Genomic DNA, 15,064 nt, shown 5'->3' with positions numbered 1-15,064 from the left:
TCTTTTGGGTGTCATTTCAACCCAAATCAATGTCCTCTGCATTTCTTTCTGTAGTTTCACGTTTCACGATGCCACACCTCACCGCTCCCTGTGAGCTCTGTTCATTCCATGACACTGGTCATTCCAGCAGCACACAGCCCTTGCAGAGTTCTATGATCCCCCGGGACTCGTCTTTAATCTTTGGCCAGGCCACACAGCAACGTAGCATGTAGGACCTTAGCTCCCCAACTAGGGATTGAACCTGCAGCCCCTGCATTGGAAGCTCAGTCTTAACCACTGGACTGCCAGGGAAGTCCCCGCAAGGACTAATTTTTAAAGCATTCTTGCCTCCTACTAATCAAGTCCACAGGCAAAGTAACATCAAACGTTGAGTTCTAAACTTCGTTCCAAGGCCTCTCCCTCTTTAGCGGTGACCTTGGCAAGGTGCCATCTCTGGCTCCACTTCTGCATGTGCCAAATCAGCAGTGTCCAGTACCACCTCTAAAGACTATTTAGACGGCAAAACAGAAGGACAAGGACTTGCATGAAAGCGAATCTCGAAAATAATACACAAATACAAACCTACTAGATCTAGTGCTAGCTTATTCAGTATTTATAAGCTTACTTCATAAGAAGAGTGAATAATTACATATTTATTTTGCTTCAGAGAACAGGGGACTGATTTCCCATTAAACCAATTTAGTCACAAAAGCATCTTCAAAGTACACTGTTGAAGTATTATAGAAAAAATGAAGTATTCCACTCTTCCAAAATTTTATTGACTTTGGAAGAACAAATGTGAAAATTCTTTAAAATGAAATTTAAACCACAACTTAATTCATGTGCTTCAAGAAATTCTTTCATAATTGAGATTTTATTGGTTGTTTTGAGGATCAGTACACAGACATTTCAATTTGTACACAATTCTCAACATACGTACCAAAAACCTAAAAAATCATGTAGTTGTGATTCTTTTCTGAACAGTTATTCCAGTGACTTTCCAGCTTAAAATTTGGGGGCAAATTTTCCTTCGCAGGATATCAAGTACCAACATCTTCAAATATTGATATGCTGTTACATCGTAAGTCCCACTAATTCACAATTTAATATCATGTACACTACATACTCAAATTGTCAATCGTTCACAGCACATTAACAGTTACTAGAAGAACTGGACTACCACGACCAAAGTTGTTACATACAGAGTGCACAAAATTCTGCCCAGGTGAGCCAAGATCAAGGGGTGAGTGGTTTGCTTTAGGAAACAATTCTACCAAAAACAACGTGGGAAGAGAAGTAATTTAAAGTGTTTAAGACATTAAATGCACAACTGACTCCAAACTGCCATTTAGTATGCTTTGTATTATAGGATAGAAAAGCTACCCCCCATCTGTGGAATGTTCAGCTGACACCCAAGACAATCAAAGCCTCCCATATTCAATATCCCACTATTTTCTGGTTGTACCAAAAAATAAACAACCAGCAAATGATTTCACCTCTTAAAAAAAAGCATTTACACTTAAAAAATGGGATGAGGTGGGATTCCTTCCTTTTTAAAAATGTTTCTAGAGCTACTAAAAAACTTGCATTTACAAAATAGTTGATAAAAATATTCCTCTGGATTGTACAAGAAGGGAAACAGGGACCACTGATAGGACCAGGTGTGTGATATTAATCAGACTTGGCTTCTTTCTCTCCTGCTTCATCAGAAGCTGGGCTCTGCAAAATCAAAGGAAAAACAGTGATCGAACGTTTGACTTCTGTGTCAGTGTTATAACGTTAGAGATATTTAACACAGTGTAAGTTTTACTCATTACAACTATTATTAAGTCTTAACAATACATTCAATCCTCATTATTTGTAGATTCTGTATTTATAAATTTACTGACTCACTAAAATTTATTTGTAACCCCAAAATCAATACTTATGTTTCATGTTCCTTGGTCATGTATGTGCAGATACAGACCAGCAAAAAATATGAGTCACCTGACACAGACATTCCCAGCTGAGGCCCTTCTGCCTTGTTTCAGCTGTAACATTGTAAACAAGTGTCTTTTTCACAGTCTATTTAGTGCCACACATTTCACATTTTTTTGTGCTTTTGGTCAACAATGTTGACTAGACAAGTGTAGTGTTGTCCAGTACTATGTGCTGTGCAAGAAGGTTGTGACGTGCCATATGGAGAAGACACACGTTAGACAGCTTCACTGACGCACGAGTTATAGTGCTGTTTGTCGGCCCTGAGTTCAATATTAACTTACCAAAAACATACATTAAACAGACACACATAAAATAAGGTTATGGTTTGATCTGTTGATGGAAATGTTGTGATGAGAACATTTTGAGAATTTCCCCTATGAGCAACTGTCCAGTATACAGAGCAACCTTATAGAACACAACCATCATGAATAACGAGAATCAACTGTAGTTGATAAAAGGGATCAGAAGGCCTCATTCTCCCCTTGTAACTGGATTACTTAATTTCATCTTACTATCACATAATATTTGACTTGGGGTTAGATTTAGGAATTTGTGACTGCAAATCAGGGGAGTAAGTAGTTACTACTTTAAAATCTGATCTATAAATATAACAGTCCAAAAATTAATACTCTATTTATATTTTCTGCTTAGCCAATGTTAAAAAAAAAAAAGGCTTGGCTTAAAAAGTTATTTACCACAACCTTGCAACACACTTTTTTTTTAAGGTAAAACCTCTTTTTCTCAGAGCTTAAAAGGATAAAGATTAAGGACATCAATCTTTTTAATTGCTTAATCTAAGTTACTACTTAATCCTAGACAAGTGGCTTTTAAGAAAAATAAGCCTTCTTTATTAGAAAGTGGGAAAAATATGACAAACGAAGGGAATCGATTAAAAAAAAATTTAAAGCAATATCCAGAATATAAAAACCAAACAAGATTATTAACAGTTCTACAGATGGCAATTTGGAGGAAAAAAAGAAAAAAAGCCTAGAATATTTGTTTAAAGAAAACCCCTAGGTCATGTTAAAGAAAAATGTGTTATACCATTTAGTAAATTAAATCTTTTTAAAAACTCACACCAGCAATTAAATTAATGAACCCCATATACAATAAAGATCATGAATCTGAGTTTGAAATTCTGAATACATTACAATTTCTCGTTCACTCACTTAAAAAAACCCATTTACACATATATTTTCAAATATGATCTAATGCATAAAAATAATCTGTCCATTCACTTGGGAGTTACTGTACAAAACTTTGTTCAATATCATAAAGGATAAAGACTGCCTTATCTGCTACATAAAAATATACAGTTTATTATCCACTCTTCAGAGTCAAAATGAACAACACACAAACACGTCTGACCTCCTCATTTTTAGTTTCTCCATTTTCTGCAGGTAAGTCTTCTTTAGTCTCTTGGTTAGCCACTTCAGCCTGTTTTCCCTTTGCTCCCCTTTTCCCTTTTGTTTGCACTTTTTTGTCGGAAGATTTATCCTGTGACAGAACAAGAGTATATTTTAAGTATCAACTCTGCACTTACTAACATTTTCTGACTTGCTAGAGAGATTGCATCCACCGCAGTTGCAACGTTAATGAGGTCGCGTGTCACTCCGAGTTACAGAACACACCTTAAGGTCCACCCCCAGTAATCAGGACCACACAGCACACCGAGGAGACCCCTAACAGCACCTGCACACCAAGCGTCATCAGACTTACGACAATTAAACCTAATTAAACCTAAAGCGTCAGCTACAACCCTTCTCCACTTTCTCAATTACCCGCTATTCTCTAAAGTTCCCCATGAGAGAACAAATGAAGTGAAGAACCGCTGGAGGAATCTCTTCCCCACTGTAACCCTACCCACCCCCAAACTCTTTAAGCAGGAACAGTAATCAGATTGTCAAATAACCACCGTCTTGACGAGATGGTTACCCTCACAGTGAGACCATTCACCTGAGAAAAGCACCATGTTGTTACGGTCAGACTATCCTACTACAGTTCTGCTACAGTTAGTCCCTTGGTATCATATAATGAGTAGCTAAAAGGATCAATTTTGAGTTTATCGTTTTCATTTAGGTGTTTGAAGAACCTGAAAAGCACAGGTGTTAGTATGATGATAAAAGAGATTCAAAGGCTAAGCCGCTTTAAAGTAATATAAAACAGTATTTCTGGACACCATCCATCAACTGGGAAGGAGACACTTAAGTATTTCCTGTAAGTTGAGAATGTAGTTAGTTAACAGCCGACTTAGATAAGACCAATAGTGACTGAAACTTCTATAATGGCATTCCATACATGAATGCATGACAACTACTAGTAATTCAGTATCTTTAGAATAAATAATAAATTACCTCAACAAATATATTTGGGACAACACCACTACATACATTGCCACCATGAAGTGTGACAATCGTTTCTGTATTTAAAAATGACTCTTTTATAATCTGATTTCTTTAGAGTTCTCATTAATTTAATAACCATTATCACAGTAACATAAAAACGTAAAACCTGAAACGTGAAAACAGAATTATGCAATAGGCTGGACTGAAATAATACCATTTTAACTATTAACAGCTGGAAAGTGAGACAAAACAAAATAAATCAACACGTTTGTAGTATGGTAATCAATACATCAAAAGTTTCACCTTCTGTTTAAGGCTTTAAAATGATTCGGTTATGAAGACAAAGGTATATTATTGAAACTAAAAGGGAAAAAAGGCTCCTCCCCCTCCCCATCATTTTTCCTTTGGGAAAACTGAACTGACAGGTTTGTTTCTCAAGGAACACTGACGTGAAAACTTACCTGTTGATTATATCTGACGTCCCAAACCCAACTGGAGATAAAATTTGAACTGTTTTCATTAAAAAAATATTTTAGGGCAAATCAAAATACAGACCCAGGTAAATAAAGAAAGGAAGAACAATTTGGGCTTCCCTGGTGGCACAGTGATTAAGAATCCGCCTGCCAACGCAGGGGACACGGGTTCGAGCCCTGGTCCGGGAAGATCCCACATGCCGCGGAGCAACTAAGCCCACACACCACAACTACTGAGTTTGTGCCCTAGAGCCCGCAAGCCGCAACTACTGAGCCCACGTGCTGCAACCACTGAAGCCCGCGCTCCTAGAGCCCGTGCTCTGCAACAAGAGAAGCCATTGCAATGAGAAGCCCGCACACTGCAACGAAGAGTAGTCCCCGCTCGCCACAACTAGAGAAAGCCTGCACGCAGCAACGAAGACCCAAGGCTGCCAATAAAAATAAAAATAAATTTTTTAAAAAATTAAAGAAAAATTTAAGAGAAAACAGGCATAGTATTCCAGCCAATCAGTTTATTTAAAAAAGCAAATAATAAAACATGTGTAATAATAGCACACTGTTCAAGCAGACCTTTTGCAACAAGAGCCACTATTTTTCCCGCCTACTCTTATTTCTCGTACAGAATTATCCCATTATTTTCTGGTGTAAGAAATTTCAAGTTGACATACTACGCCTACACCTTACTTGAACCCTCTTAAAAAGGATCACAAAACAGAACGTTCTATTGAAAAAAACGTTAAGATTTTTACACTCAGCTCTGTACAATGTTTAAAGAAATGAAAGAAATCTTTGATTATGCAGTGTTTACCTTTCACCTACACTTTTAGGAAAGGGGTAATGATGATAAGGATTTTGGGGAGAGGAGACTTCTAATAGCAAACTCTCACTTAAGTTTTGAGTAAACAGAAATTAATCACACCATGAATTTCCCCTGAAGAACAAGGAAGAGCTTTACAGAGGGTGGTATCAATGCTAGATCCAAACACAAAGTTACAAACAACATGCACACACTTAGCTTTTCCAACTTAAAGTTTTCAAACCTACATATATATATCCAACAACTACCCAAAGACCGGCAATGTGAATAAAGCTATCATGAATCTATTCTAGAGCAGCAACCATCATGCTATTTACGATAAAGTAACTTAGTGAACTCCTATACATATAATGGCATATAAAATACTTTTAGAAGACTGTCAATCATGTTTTCAGAGAACACAGCTCTTGATCTACCCCTGGACATAAGATATGTCCCCCTACCTTGCCTCGAGCACCTTATATGCAAAAACTTACACATTCCCCATCTCCTGGCCTCAGTCCTAGCGTTGCTGATATTGTCAAAAGAGGAAGTACAAGCATGCAACCAACAGAGGACCACTAACCAAAACGTACACAACACAAAGAAGGGATTTCCCTGGTAAGCGAAACTTATTCTCCAATATTTTTAGCCGTCTTAAGTTTCCCAAATTCTGCAGCAGCATTAAGGTGATACATTATGTTCCCGTAAACCGGGAATAGGACTACATCTACTGTATTTTACCCAAACCAGAAAAAACATTGTTTACTGAAGTTACTATAACATAAAATTAAAGTGATAAATAAGGTAACACTACGACTTTTTAGGAGACTATGACATCAAACTGTAGTTGATTTCGAGATTCTCAAAGTCACGACCTCAGCTGCTGGCAATGCGCGTTAGGTAGCACTGCAGCATTTCGAAGACACCACGATCTCTTAAGGTGAGTGTGAAACCTACCTTTCCTGCCGCCTTTTTTGGCTTCGTTTCCACTTTTGCAGGAGCTGGTTTCTGAAAGGCAAAGGTAGGACTGAGTTTCTTCCCTGGGTACGATCCCACGGAAAAGAAAGGTCAGAGGGCTCGCTTTACTTACAGCTGACAACCTCGCCGATCTCCTCTTGGGCTTTGGGAGAAAAAAAGGAAAATGAGCAAGGAATGCGGGGTGCGGTGCAAACCGAAACCACCCCCGGGAGAGGAGCGCGGTCTTACCTCCTCCTTCGCCGCCCCCTCGCCGGAGCTGACCTGCGGGAGAAAGCAGACGGCGAGTGGACGCAGCCCGCAAACAAAAGTGCCCGCGCGCCCCGCGCCCGCCCGCCCGCGAGAACAATGCCCGGCCGCGTGACGTCAGCGGCTTCCCGCCGCCGCGTTCGAATCTCCCACCCTGCTCCTCGGGCCGCCGAACGTTCCAGAACGGCGCGCCCGGGGCCGCCGCGCGCCCGCCCGCCGCAGGTCCGGGCGCCTCCCGGGCCCAGCGCTGCCGAGAGCGCGGCGGGCCTGGGCCTGGGCCTCGCGGGGCGCCGGGGCCGGCTGGGCGGCGGAGGGGGGCGTGTGCGGGCCGCGGCCGCCGCTCACCTTCCTCTTGGGCATCGTGGCGGCGGGGCGGGCGCGTGCCGGGTGCCTGCGGGCCGCGGCGCGCCGAGAGCCTTCGCGAAGCTGGGCTGCCTGGCCGCTGCCGCTCCTCCCGCCGCCCTAGCTGCTGCGACCCGCGGCGGGGGCGGTGGGAGAACCGGATGGAACCGGATTGGGAGCCCGCCCCCTCCTCCCCCCCCGTCCCCCAGCCGCGGGCTCCCCCTCCCCGTCGGCCGGGCCGCCCCCCGCCCCCGCCCATTGGCTACGGGGCCCACCGCGCCGCGGCCCGCGCCCCGAATAGGTGAGGCGGGCCGTCACTCGACCACTGCGCCCCGCCCCCGCTCTCGGCGCCCCTACCCGCCCGCCGTCTCGCAGGGCCCCAGACCCAGGCGAGGGGGCGGGGCCCCCCCACAGGCAGCTCTCGCCTCACGGTAGTTTGTTTGAAGCTGAGCTGCAAAGTGCGGTCTGCGCGCCGATTGGCGGAGGCCCGCCACGTGGTCGCCGGGTGAGCCCGCCCACCACCCTGCTGGATACCTGAGCGCCCGTCAGCGCCCGGAAAGCCCCAGGATAGGGTCTCTCCCCTCTAGGGTCAATTGGGTCTCACAGACTGGGAAGGGAGAGACAACAGGTTCAAGTACGAACCAATTTCTCCCACCTCAGTCAGTAAGAAAGGCTATCTAATAGGTCTCCCGTCTCGCTGGCCTGCGGGAAGTAGGTCCTAGTGCGCAGGAGCGGGAAGGGAGGCCGTGGGAAGGAAAGTCGGCGCGGGCACGCGCGGGGCTCCACTGCGCAGGCGCAGGTCTTTGCGAAGGCCCTGGAGTTGCAGCCCGTCTACGATGCAAAGTTGCTCGCGGTCGGGCCTTTCTGTAGTTTCTTTTAAGTCATCCGTTCATTGGGGGGCCGGGGGTGCAGGCGGTTCGTCTCAGGAGCATAGTGGGCGTCTGAGTCCCGGCCCCCACCGCCCCTAGGACGCGGACCCACTCTCGGACCCTCTGGCCGGCTGATCCACTCCTGCGCAGGAGTGAAACAGGAAGCACGCCCATCCGGCTCCTGCCTGTTTTTTAACCACGTGTCTCACCTAAGCACCTTTCTGAGGTGGAAAGAGCTTCAGGCTGGGGGTCTGAGCTGGGAACCCCGGAACCTGTGAGGTCACATGTTACCCAGTTTCTTTAATGAATAAGAAAATTATGTTTAGAAGGACCGATTCAGTTGGGTTAATGCAGAAAAAGTTTTTAATCGGAAAATTGTCAGCTGGAATTCATGGAGAAGAAGAAACACTGGAGTACTTTGAGTCCGAAAATTTGGAAACAGACTAAATGTCCACCATTTGAAAGGCCCGGAGAAACTATGACACCTTCACCTTCACGTAGTAGATTAATGAGCTACGTATTCTAGTGATTCAAAAAAGAATGAGGCCGCTCTTCACGGAAGAAGTGAATTTTGAAAACCACTAGTCAGACTCTGACTCCTGATCAGTAACTCTAGTGCCTTCCCTTCTCATTCAAGAAATTCTTGGACTTCCCTAGTGGTCCAGTGGTTAAGACTCTACGCTTCCACTGCAGGGGTCGCGGGTTCCTGGTGGGGGGGGTCTACGATCCCGCGTGCTGCGCAGCACCGCCAAAAAAAGAAAATAAAATCTCAAGTCCTTAAAGTGGCTTATATACTCGTCTGTCATCTGGCCCACTTCAAACGGTTTTCACCGCTGCTACCCTCGGTTCACCTTCCCAGCCTCAAGTAGGCGGGGCAGTCCTGCTTCAGGACTTGTCACCTGCTGCTCCCTCTGCCTGGAATGCTTCATGCACTGCGTCAGACCAGTGCTGCTCTATTCCTCATCCCCTTTGGATCTTTGCACAGATGTCACCGTCTCATTGAGGCCTTTCTTGACCTTTCAGTTCAGGATTGCAACTCCCCATCTCCAGTTATCTGCACAGCATCTATTGAGACTAAATAGCTATATTGAGTATAAAGTTATACGTTCATTGTATATTTCAGGAAGATGCACAAGGACGTGGTGCCAGTGGTTGCCTTTGGGAAGAACAATTGGGGGGAGTAGGGTAAGATGGAAATTTATCCTTTTCTCTCTTTTTTTTTTTTTGGATGAGAACACTAATTTTTTTCTTTTCTTCTTCTTGAGATCCATTCTGGCAATCCTATCCCTCTCTAATATAATCTCCCCTTTTTCTGTTTCTTCCTTTCACATCACCTTGTATATTTCCTTTATGGCTCTGATCACATTCTGTAATTGCTTTATGTGTTTAGTTATTTGTTGCCTGTCTCCCTCACAGAAGTATGATTTCCATGAGGGTAGGAACCCTGTTAATCTTGACACCACTTCGTTCCCAGAAACTATTACATGTTTGTTGAATTAGTAATTTTTTTAAATTGAAGTATAGTTGATTTACAGTGTTGTGTTAGTTTCAGGTGTACAGCACAGTGATTCAGTTATACGTATACATATATTCTTTCTCAGATGCTTTTCCCTTATAGGTTATTTTTCTTTATTTTTCCCCTTTCCTATTTGCATTAAAAAATAATAGCATCAGAGAGTCCAAGTTTGCGGCACAAACATGTAGTGAGCACCTGCCCTGTGCCAGTCATTGTGATAGGCCCTGGGGTAGAGAGACTGAAGGCAGGACACTATTCCCAAGGACTTGGGGTGGTAGTTTAGTGGAGAGAATAAAGTACACAAATTGGCCTGGCCTAGTAAGGGAAAGGGGAAGCCAGAGGAAGAGGATAGCACATCTCAAGGCGTGCAGACTTAACAGAACGTGACGGCCATCCAGAGCCCTCAGAATGGCACAGATGGGCACATCGACGGTGGAAAGTGAAGATTAAAGAAAAGAGGCAGAAAAAAGAAGGGCAGCCTGCAGAAAGCATTTGATGCCAGGCTAAGGGGTTTGGCCATTATCCAAGGAGTGGGAGACATTGCAAGGTTTGGATTTGTTTGTTTTGTTTGTTTTGTTTTGTTTTTTTGCTGTGCGGTTTGCGGGATCTTAGTTCCCTGACCAGGGACTGAACCCGGGCCCTCAGCAGTGAGAGTTCGGAGTCCTAACCGCTGGACCGCCAGGGAATCCCGTACGGTCTTAATCAAGGGATGATGTGCTGAGATCTCAACCTCATGAAGATCTTTCTCCCATGACAACTGAAGATGCACTAGGCCAGAGGTGAGAGACTGGTGGCCTGCAGATGTTTGCTTTGGTCGGGACTTTTTTAAAGTTGCCAAAACAAGCACGTGGAGCAACCGGGAACACAGTAGGAAAACTGTTAGTATCTTTTAAAAGCTAAACAGATACTCCATGACTCAGTAATGCCACTCCTAGAAACATACCCAACAAAAATGCTTACGTCTGTTCACAAGAAGACATGAAATAGAATATTCATATCTGAACTATTTTATAGGCCCAAACTGGCAGCAACTTAAATGCCCACCAACAGGAGAATGGATGAATAAATGGAGACGTATGAACAATAAGAAAGAGCTGTCTGCAACGCCACACAAGAGGTGGCTGAATCTCACAAGAACAGTGTTGAGAGAAAGATGCCAGACCACAGTACTTGTGATCGTGTTCGTACACTGTACTAAGGCAGGCACAACGAATCTAGTCTGTCTGAAGTCAGGATAGTAGTGGGGGTAGGTGGGGGGCTAGTGACTGGAACAGAGCAGCGGAGGGCTTTAGGGAGCTGGCCATCTTCCACTTCTTGATCTGGATGTTACTTGTACTGTTGTGTTCGCCTTGTGAATATTCATCGAGCTGTGCACTTATGTATACATTTCTGGCTAGATATCAGCAGTAAAGTTTTAAAGACTTTTTTGGCAACATGTCAAAATCAGATGATTTTGCATCCCAATTGAGCTCTTCAGCTTCTCCTGGCCTCCCTCGTGTGTGCATTCCACAGGCTGCACTTGACCTTCTAACTTGCAAGGAGGCTTCCTTTCTCCAGAGTGCCAGGGTCCCAGCGCTGCTGATTTTTCTCACCTGTGTCTTCTGCCGAGCCTCCAAAGGCATTTTAGTTTGAGATGCCTGTGTGTGAGCGTGCATAATTATACATGCCACCTTTTATATTTCTGTTTACTTTTGGAAGAAATATTTATGTGGCTCAAAATTCCAAAAGTGCAAAATGATTGCCGGTGAAGTCTCCGTTCCACTTCTGTCCCCCCAGATGTCTGGTTCTCTCAAGGAGGAGCCAAAGTGGCTGCTTCTTGTGGATCCTTCCAGACGTTTTATGCACATACAAGCAAATATGTGTGTATATATATTTTTTTCTTCCTTTTTCTCATTTTTCACACTTTGACAACTTGCATTTTTCACTTAATGGCGTTTGTTTCCTATGAGTACTGATAAGATTCCTCCTCCTTTTTATTGCTGCACTGTAGTCCACTGTATAGATGTGCCAAACATTTTAAAACCAGTTCTCTATTGACTGGACTTTTCAAATTGTGCCCAGTCTTTTGTTCCCACAAAGGACGCTGCAATGAATAACCACGTATGTACACGTCACGTGGCACATTGTATAAAACAACAGAATGTTCTTGCAAGTCCTGACAAATTATTTCTGTTATAAAGTTCACTTAACGTCTTTGAAAACTTAAGATAAGGTTGGAATGTTTAATACTTAGAGGTTTTAAACAACTATAAATCTAAAACTAACTTTTGAACCCCAAAATCTCTACAAAACCAATAAAATTTAAACCAACAGCATTAACATGAAGAATGAGTTTTGCTAAAAGCAAACTGCTGCATGCCTATGGTGTTTGGCCCATATGATCTCTGTGGTGATTGTTCTGGCACCTTATGTGTACAATTGACAAGCTTTCATTCATTCAGCCCTTTGTGGTGTGACTTAGGTTTCATGTGATATAGATAACACTTTTTTTTTAAATTATTAGCACCTTTAATTATTTATTTATTTATTTATTTATTTATTTTTGGCTGTGTTGGGTCTTCGTTTCTGTGCGAGGGCTTTCTCTAGTTGCGGCGAGCGGCGGCCACTCACTATCGCGGCCTCTCTTATTGCGGAGCACAGGCTCCAGACGCGCAGGCTCAGTAGTTGTGGCTCACGGGCCTAGTTGCTCCGCGGCATGTGGGATCCTCCCAGACCAGGGCTCGAACCCGTGTCCCCTGCATTGGCAGGCAGATTCTCAACCACTGCGCCACCAGGGAAGCCTAGATAACGCTATTTATGAATTAAAATCATCTATAATTTTATAGATGCTTTTATAATTACCTGTAAAACTGTAGAAAGCTGGTCCCACTTGGGGCCAAACCTAAACACGCACCCAACACAGGCACAAAAGTAGGCAATGCTTGGTCAAAAGTAGCAATCTATGCTGGGTGATGCTGAATGTTGATGATCACCTGAACACACAAAATTTAAAAAAATCCCCAAGAACCTTCAGGACTTTTGTATACATTCACAGAAGTATGCTTACCACCACTCCACCCCGGGGTCCACGTGTCCCACTTTGGAAAATCACGCATTGATTCAGGCTGGTCGATGAGGAGGTGCTTGCAGGAATTTTAGTTTATTTTATTCATTTATTTATTTTGGCTGCGCCACGCAGCATACAGGATCTTAGTTCCCTAACCAGGAGTGAACCTGTGCCTGCTGCAGTGGAAGCGTGGAGTCCTAACCACTGGACCACCAGGGAAGTCTCTTTTTTTTTTTCCCAAGGGATTTTAGAGAAAAGAATTACAAGCATAATGTAGGGCAGAATTGGTGGTGATAGACAAAGTTAAACAGTTTGCCTACCCCGTGCCAGGTGCTGTCCTAGACCTAGGGATATAGTGGTGAACACAAGAGTCAAGCTGCCTGTCCTCATGGGGCTTCCATTCTAGTGGGAGTACAAATAAAAAAGGTAACGAGATCCTTTCACAGGGTGACAGTGCCTTGAAGGAAGAAACCTGTCACAATATAGAATGTGCTGGAGGCACGCCGAATGGGGCTAGTAGATGGGATAGTCAGGAGGGGTCTCTGGGGAGAGAAGTGAAGGGTAAGATGACCTGGCCTCGCGGGGATCTGAGGGAGAAGCCTCTGGACAGAGGAGACAGCTCCTACAAAGGTCCTGAGGTAGGATTGACCTTGGCGTGTTGGAAGGAGGGAAACGTGTTGTAGTTAGAGAAGAAAGCAGTGGCCAGGATGTGAGGGCAGTGGCGGAGCTACGAAGGGGGCTTATGTCACTGATCTGGACTCCAAGTAGAGGTCAGGCTGAGAGGCTGGGATGTGAAGTCCGGTTGCTGGGAGGAGGCATGGGAGACCAGAGGAGACATTTTAATGTTGTCTAGGCAACGAATGACTAGGATGTTGGCTGTGGGGATGGAGATCGGTGGAGGGAGGGAATTGGGTTGTGTTTTGGTGGAGGTAGCTGACGGGATTCTTCAGTGGATTGGGTGGGAGGGAGAGGAGAGAGAGTTTTGGCTAGGAATAATAGAAACCCAAATCAGCATAAACAATAAGAAGATGGATTATCTCCCATGACAGAATGTTCCAGACTGGGGGATTCAGCGGCTTACTGTATTATCACAGTCTCAGGTTCTTTTCTGCCTTTTGCTGTGCTTCTGACTGCTATAGACTCCTCCTTCTGAGTTGGCTTCATCCTCAGTCTGGAAGTGCAATTCCAGATGTCACATCCAGATTTATAGCATCCAGGCAAAGCGTGTCTCTTTTCCCAGAAGCCCTCACTCGATTGCCTTTACTTACTGGTCAGAACTGGGTCACATGCAAGGGGGGATGGGATTCTCTTAGAGCAAATCAAGTCCACCCCTGGAGTCGGGGGTAGGGCCAGAAGTAGAGGGCGTGGATGCCTGAACAAAATAAGGGCCCCGTGAGGAAGGACAAAGAGGGGAATGGGCTGATCATCATCTGTGTCCAGTAGGCTGTGTGGATGGGGAGCCACTCACCAGGTTGGGGACACAGGGGGCTTGAGGGGAAGCAGGTGGGTTTGGTGTTGACACATTGAGTTTGAAGTGCTTAGGGAACGTCCAGTGTTCAGCAGGCAGTTGGATCTACAGGTCTGGAGCTTTGGGGAAGGACACAGCTGAAAGAAGCGATGTGCTGTGAGGGCTGAGACCACAGGGATGTGGATAGTCAAATAGGGATTGGAAAGTGTCTACCACACTGACAACTAAGGATGTCACCAACTGTCCTGATGGAGCAGTTTCAGTGAGTGGTAGGGAGGGAACCAGACTTAAGTTAAAGAGACTAGAAAGGAAGGGAAGAAGTGGGAAGAGTTCCAGACCCTATTGCGCTGTGCTGAATTGTACTGTATCCCAAGAAGCCCAGTCTCTGGGCTAGTTTGTCCATGTGGTGAAGACGGAAGATAAACTAGGGCAGGTGTGAGCCTGTGAGCAAAAGGTGCGAAGGGAGATGATGGTCAGAGCACTTAAGGGAGATGATGGTCAGAGCACTTGAATGCCTATTGTTCACTACTCTGCTGGATATCCAAGTTGCTGCAGAAAGATGAGATGCAAAGGATGCAGATGAAAGCAAAGATACAGGCCCTGATACAGGAGCTCTCAAGGACCACTATGCTCAATGAGTTGGCCAGAAATGCCCCAACACAAACAAAGAGCCCAAAGATGACCAATAGACATAGAATTTACCATGCAGTGTATATTTCTAGCCTGCTTGCAAACTTTATGGATACATGACTATGTAAATACTTTTTATTAGATAAGATCATTGGAATTATTGTTATAAGCTTTCCCTTCCAGCAGTCCGTAGTATCGATTGTTATTTTAGAAAGAACACTAAGAAAAAAATTGGAAACTGGAAAATTGTCACATTATTCTTTCCTGCTCCCTAGTTGAGTTTGGCTTTCCAAATATGACAAGGAAATGTCTTAATCTGTTTGGGCTGCTATAACAAAAATGCCATAGACTGGATGGCTTATAAACAACAGAAATATATTTCTCACCATTCTG

General features: G+C 44.3%; 1 protein-coding gene across 2 annotated transcripts; it reads right to left on the bottom strand.

The window, feature by feature from the left end:
- Window positions 1–824: 824 nt before the first annotated feature.
- Window positions 825–7,314, bottom strand: HMGN1 (high mobility group nucleosome binding domain 1). Of its 2 annotated transcripts, XM_061192861.1 has the most exons (6): window positions 7,146–7,314; window positions 6,783–6,815; window positions 6,667–6,696; window positions 6,534–6,584; window positions 3,328–3,456; window positions 825–1,698 (listed from the first exon to the last, which is right to left on the bottom strand). In XM_061192861.1, exons 1-6 carry the CDS (start codon window positions 7,158–7,160, stop codon window positions 1,651–1,653), a joined length of 306 nt encoding a protein of 101 aa, XP_061048844.1. In that variant the 5' UTR covers window positions 7,161–7,314; the 3' UTR covers window positions 825–1,650. The 2 variants fall into 2 exon arrangements, with proteins under 2 accessions (XP_061048844.1, XP_061048845.1); XM_061192862.1 differs by lacking the exon at window positions 6,667–6,696 and having other exon boundaries at window positions 826–1,698; window positions 7,146–7,313.
- Window positions 7,315–15,064: the final 7,750 nt, after the last annotated feature.

Source organism: Eubalaena glacialis, chromosome 6 (assembly GCF_028564815.1).
Source record: "Eubalaena glacialis isolate mEubGla1 chromosome 6, mEubGla1.1.hap2.+ XY, whole genome shotgun sequence".
In the NCBI taxonomy this organism is placed as follows: domain Eukaryota; kingdom Metazoa; phylum Chordata; class Mammalia; order Artiodactyla; family Balaenidae; genus Eubalaena; species Eubalaena glacialis.
The sequence above is the reverse complement of the archived record's forward strand: the minus strand, read 5'-3'. Positions and strand labels throughout refer to the sequence as shown.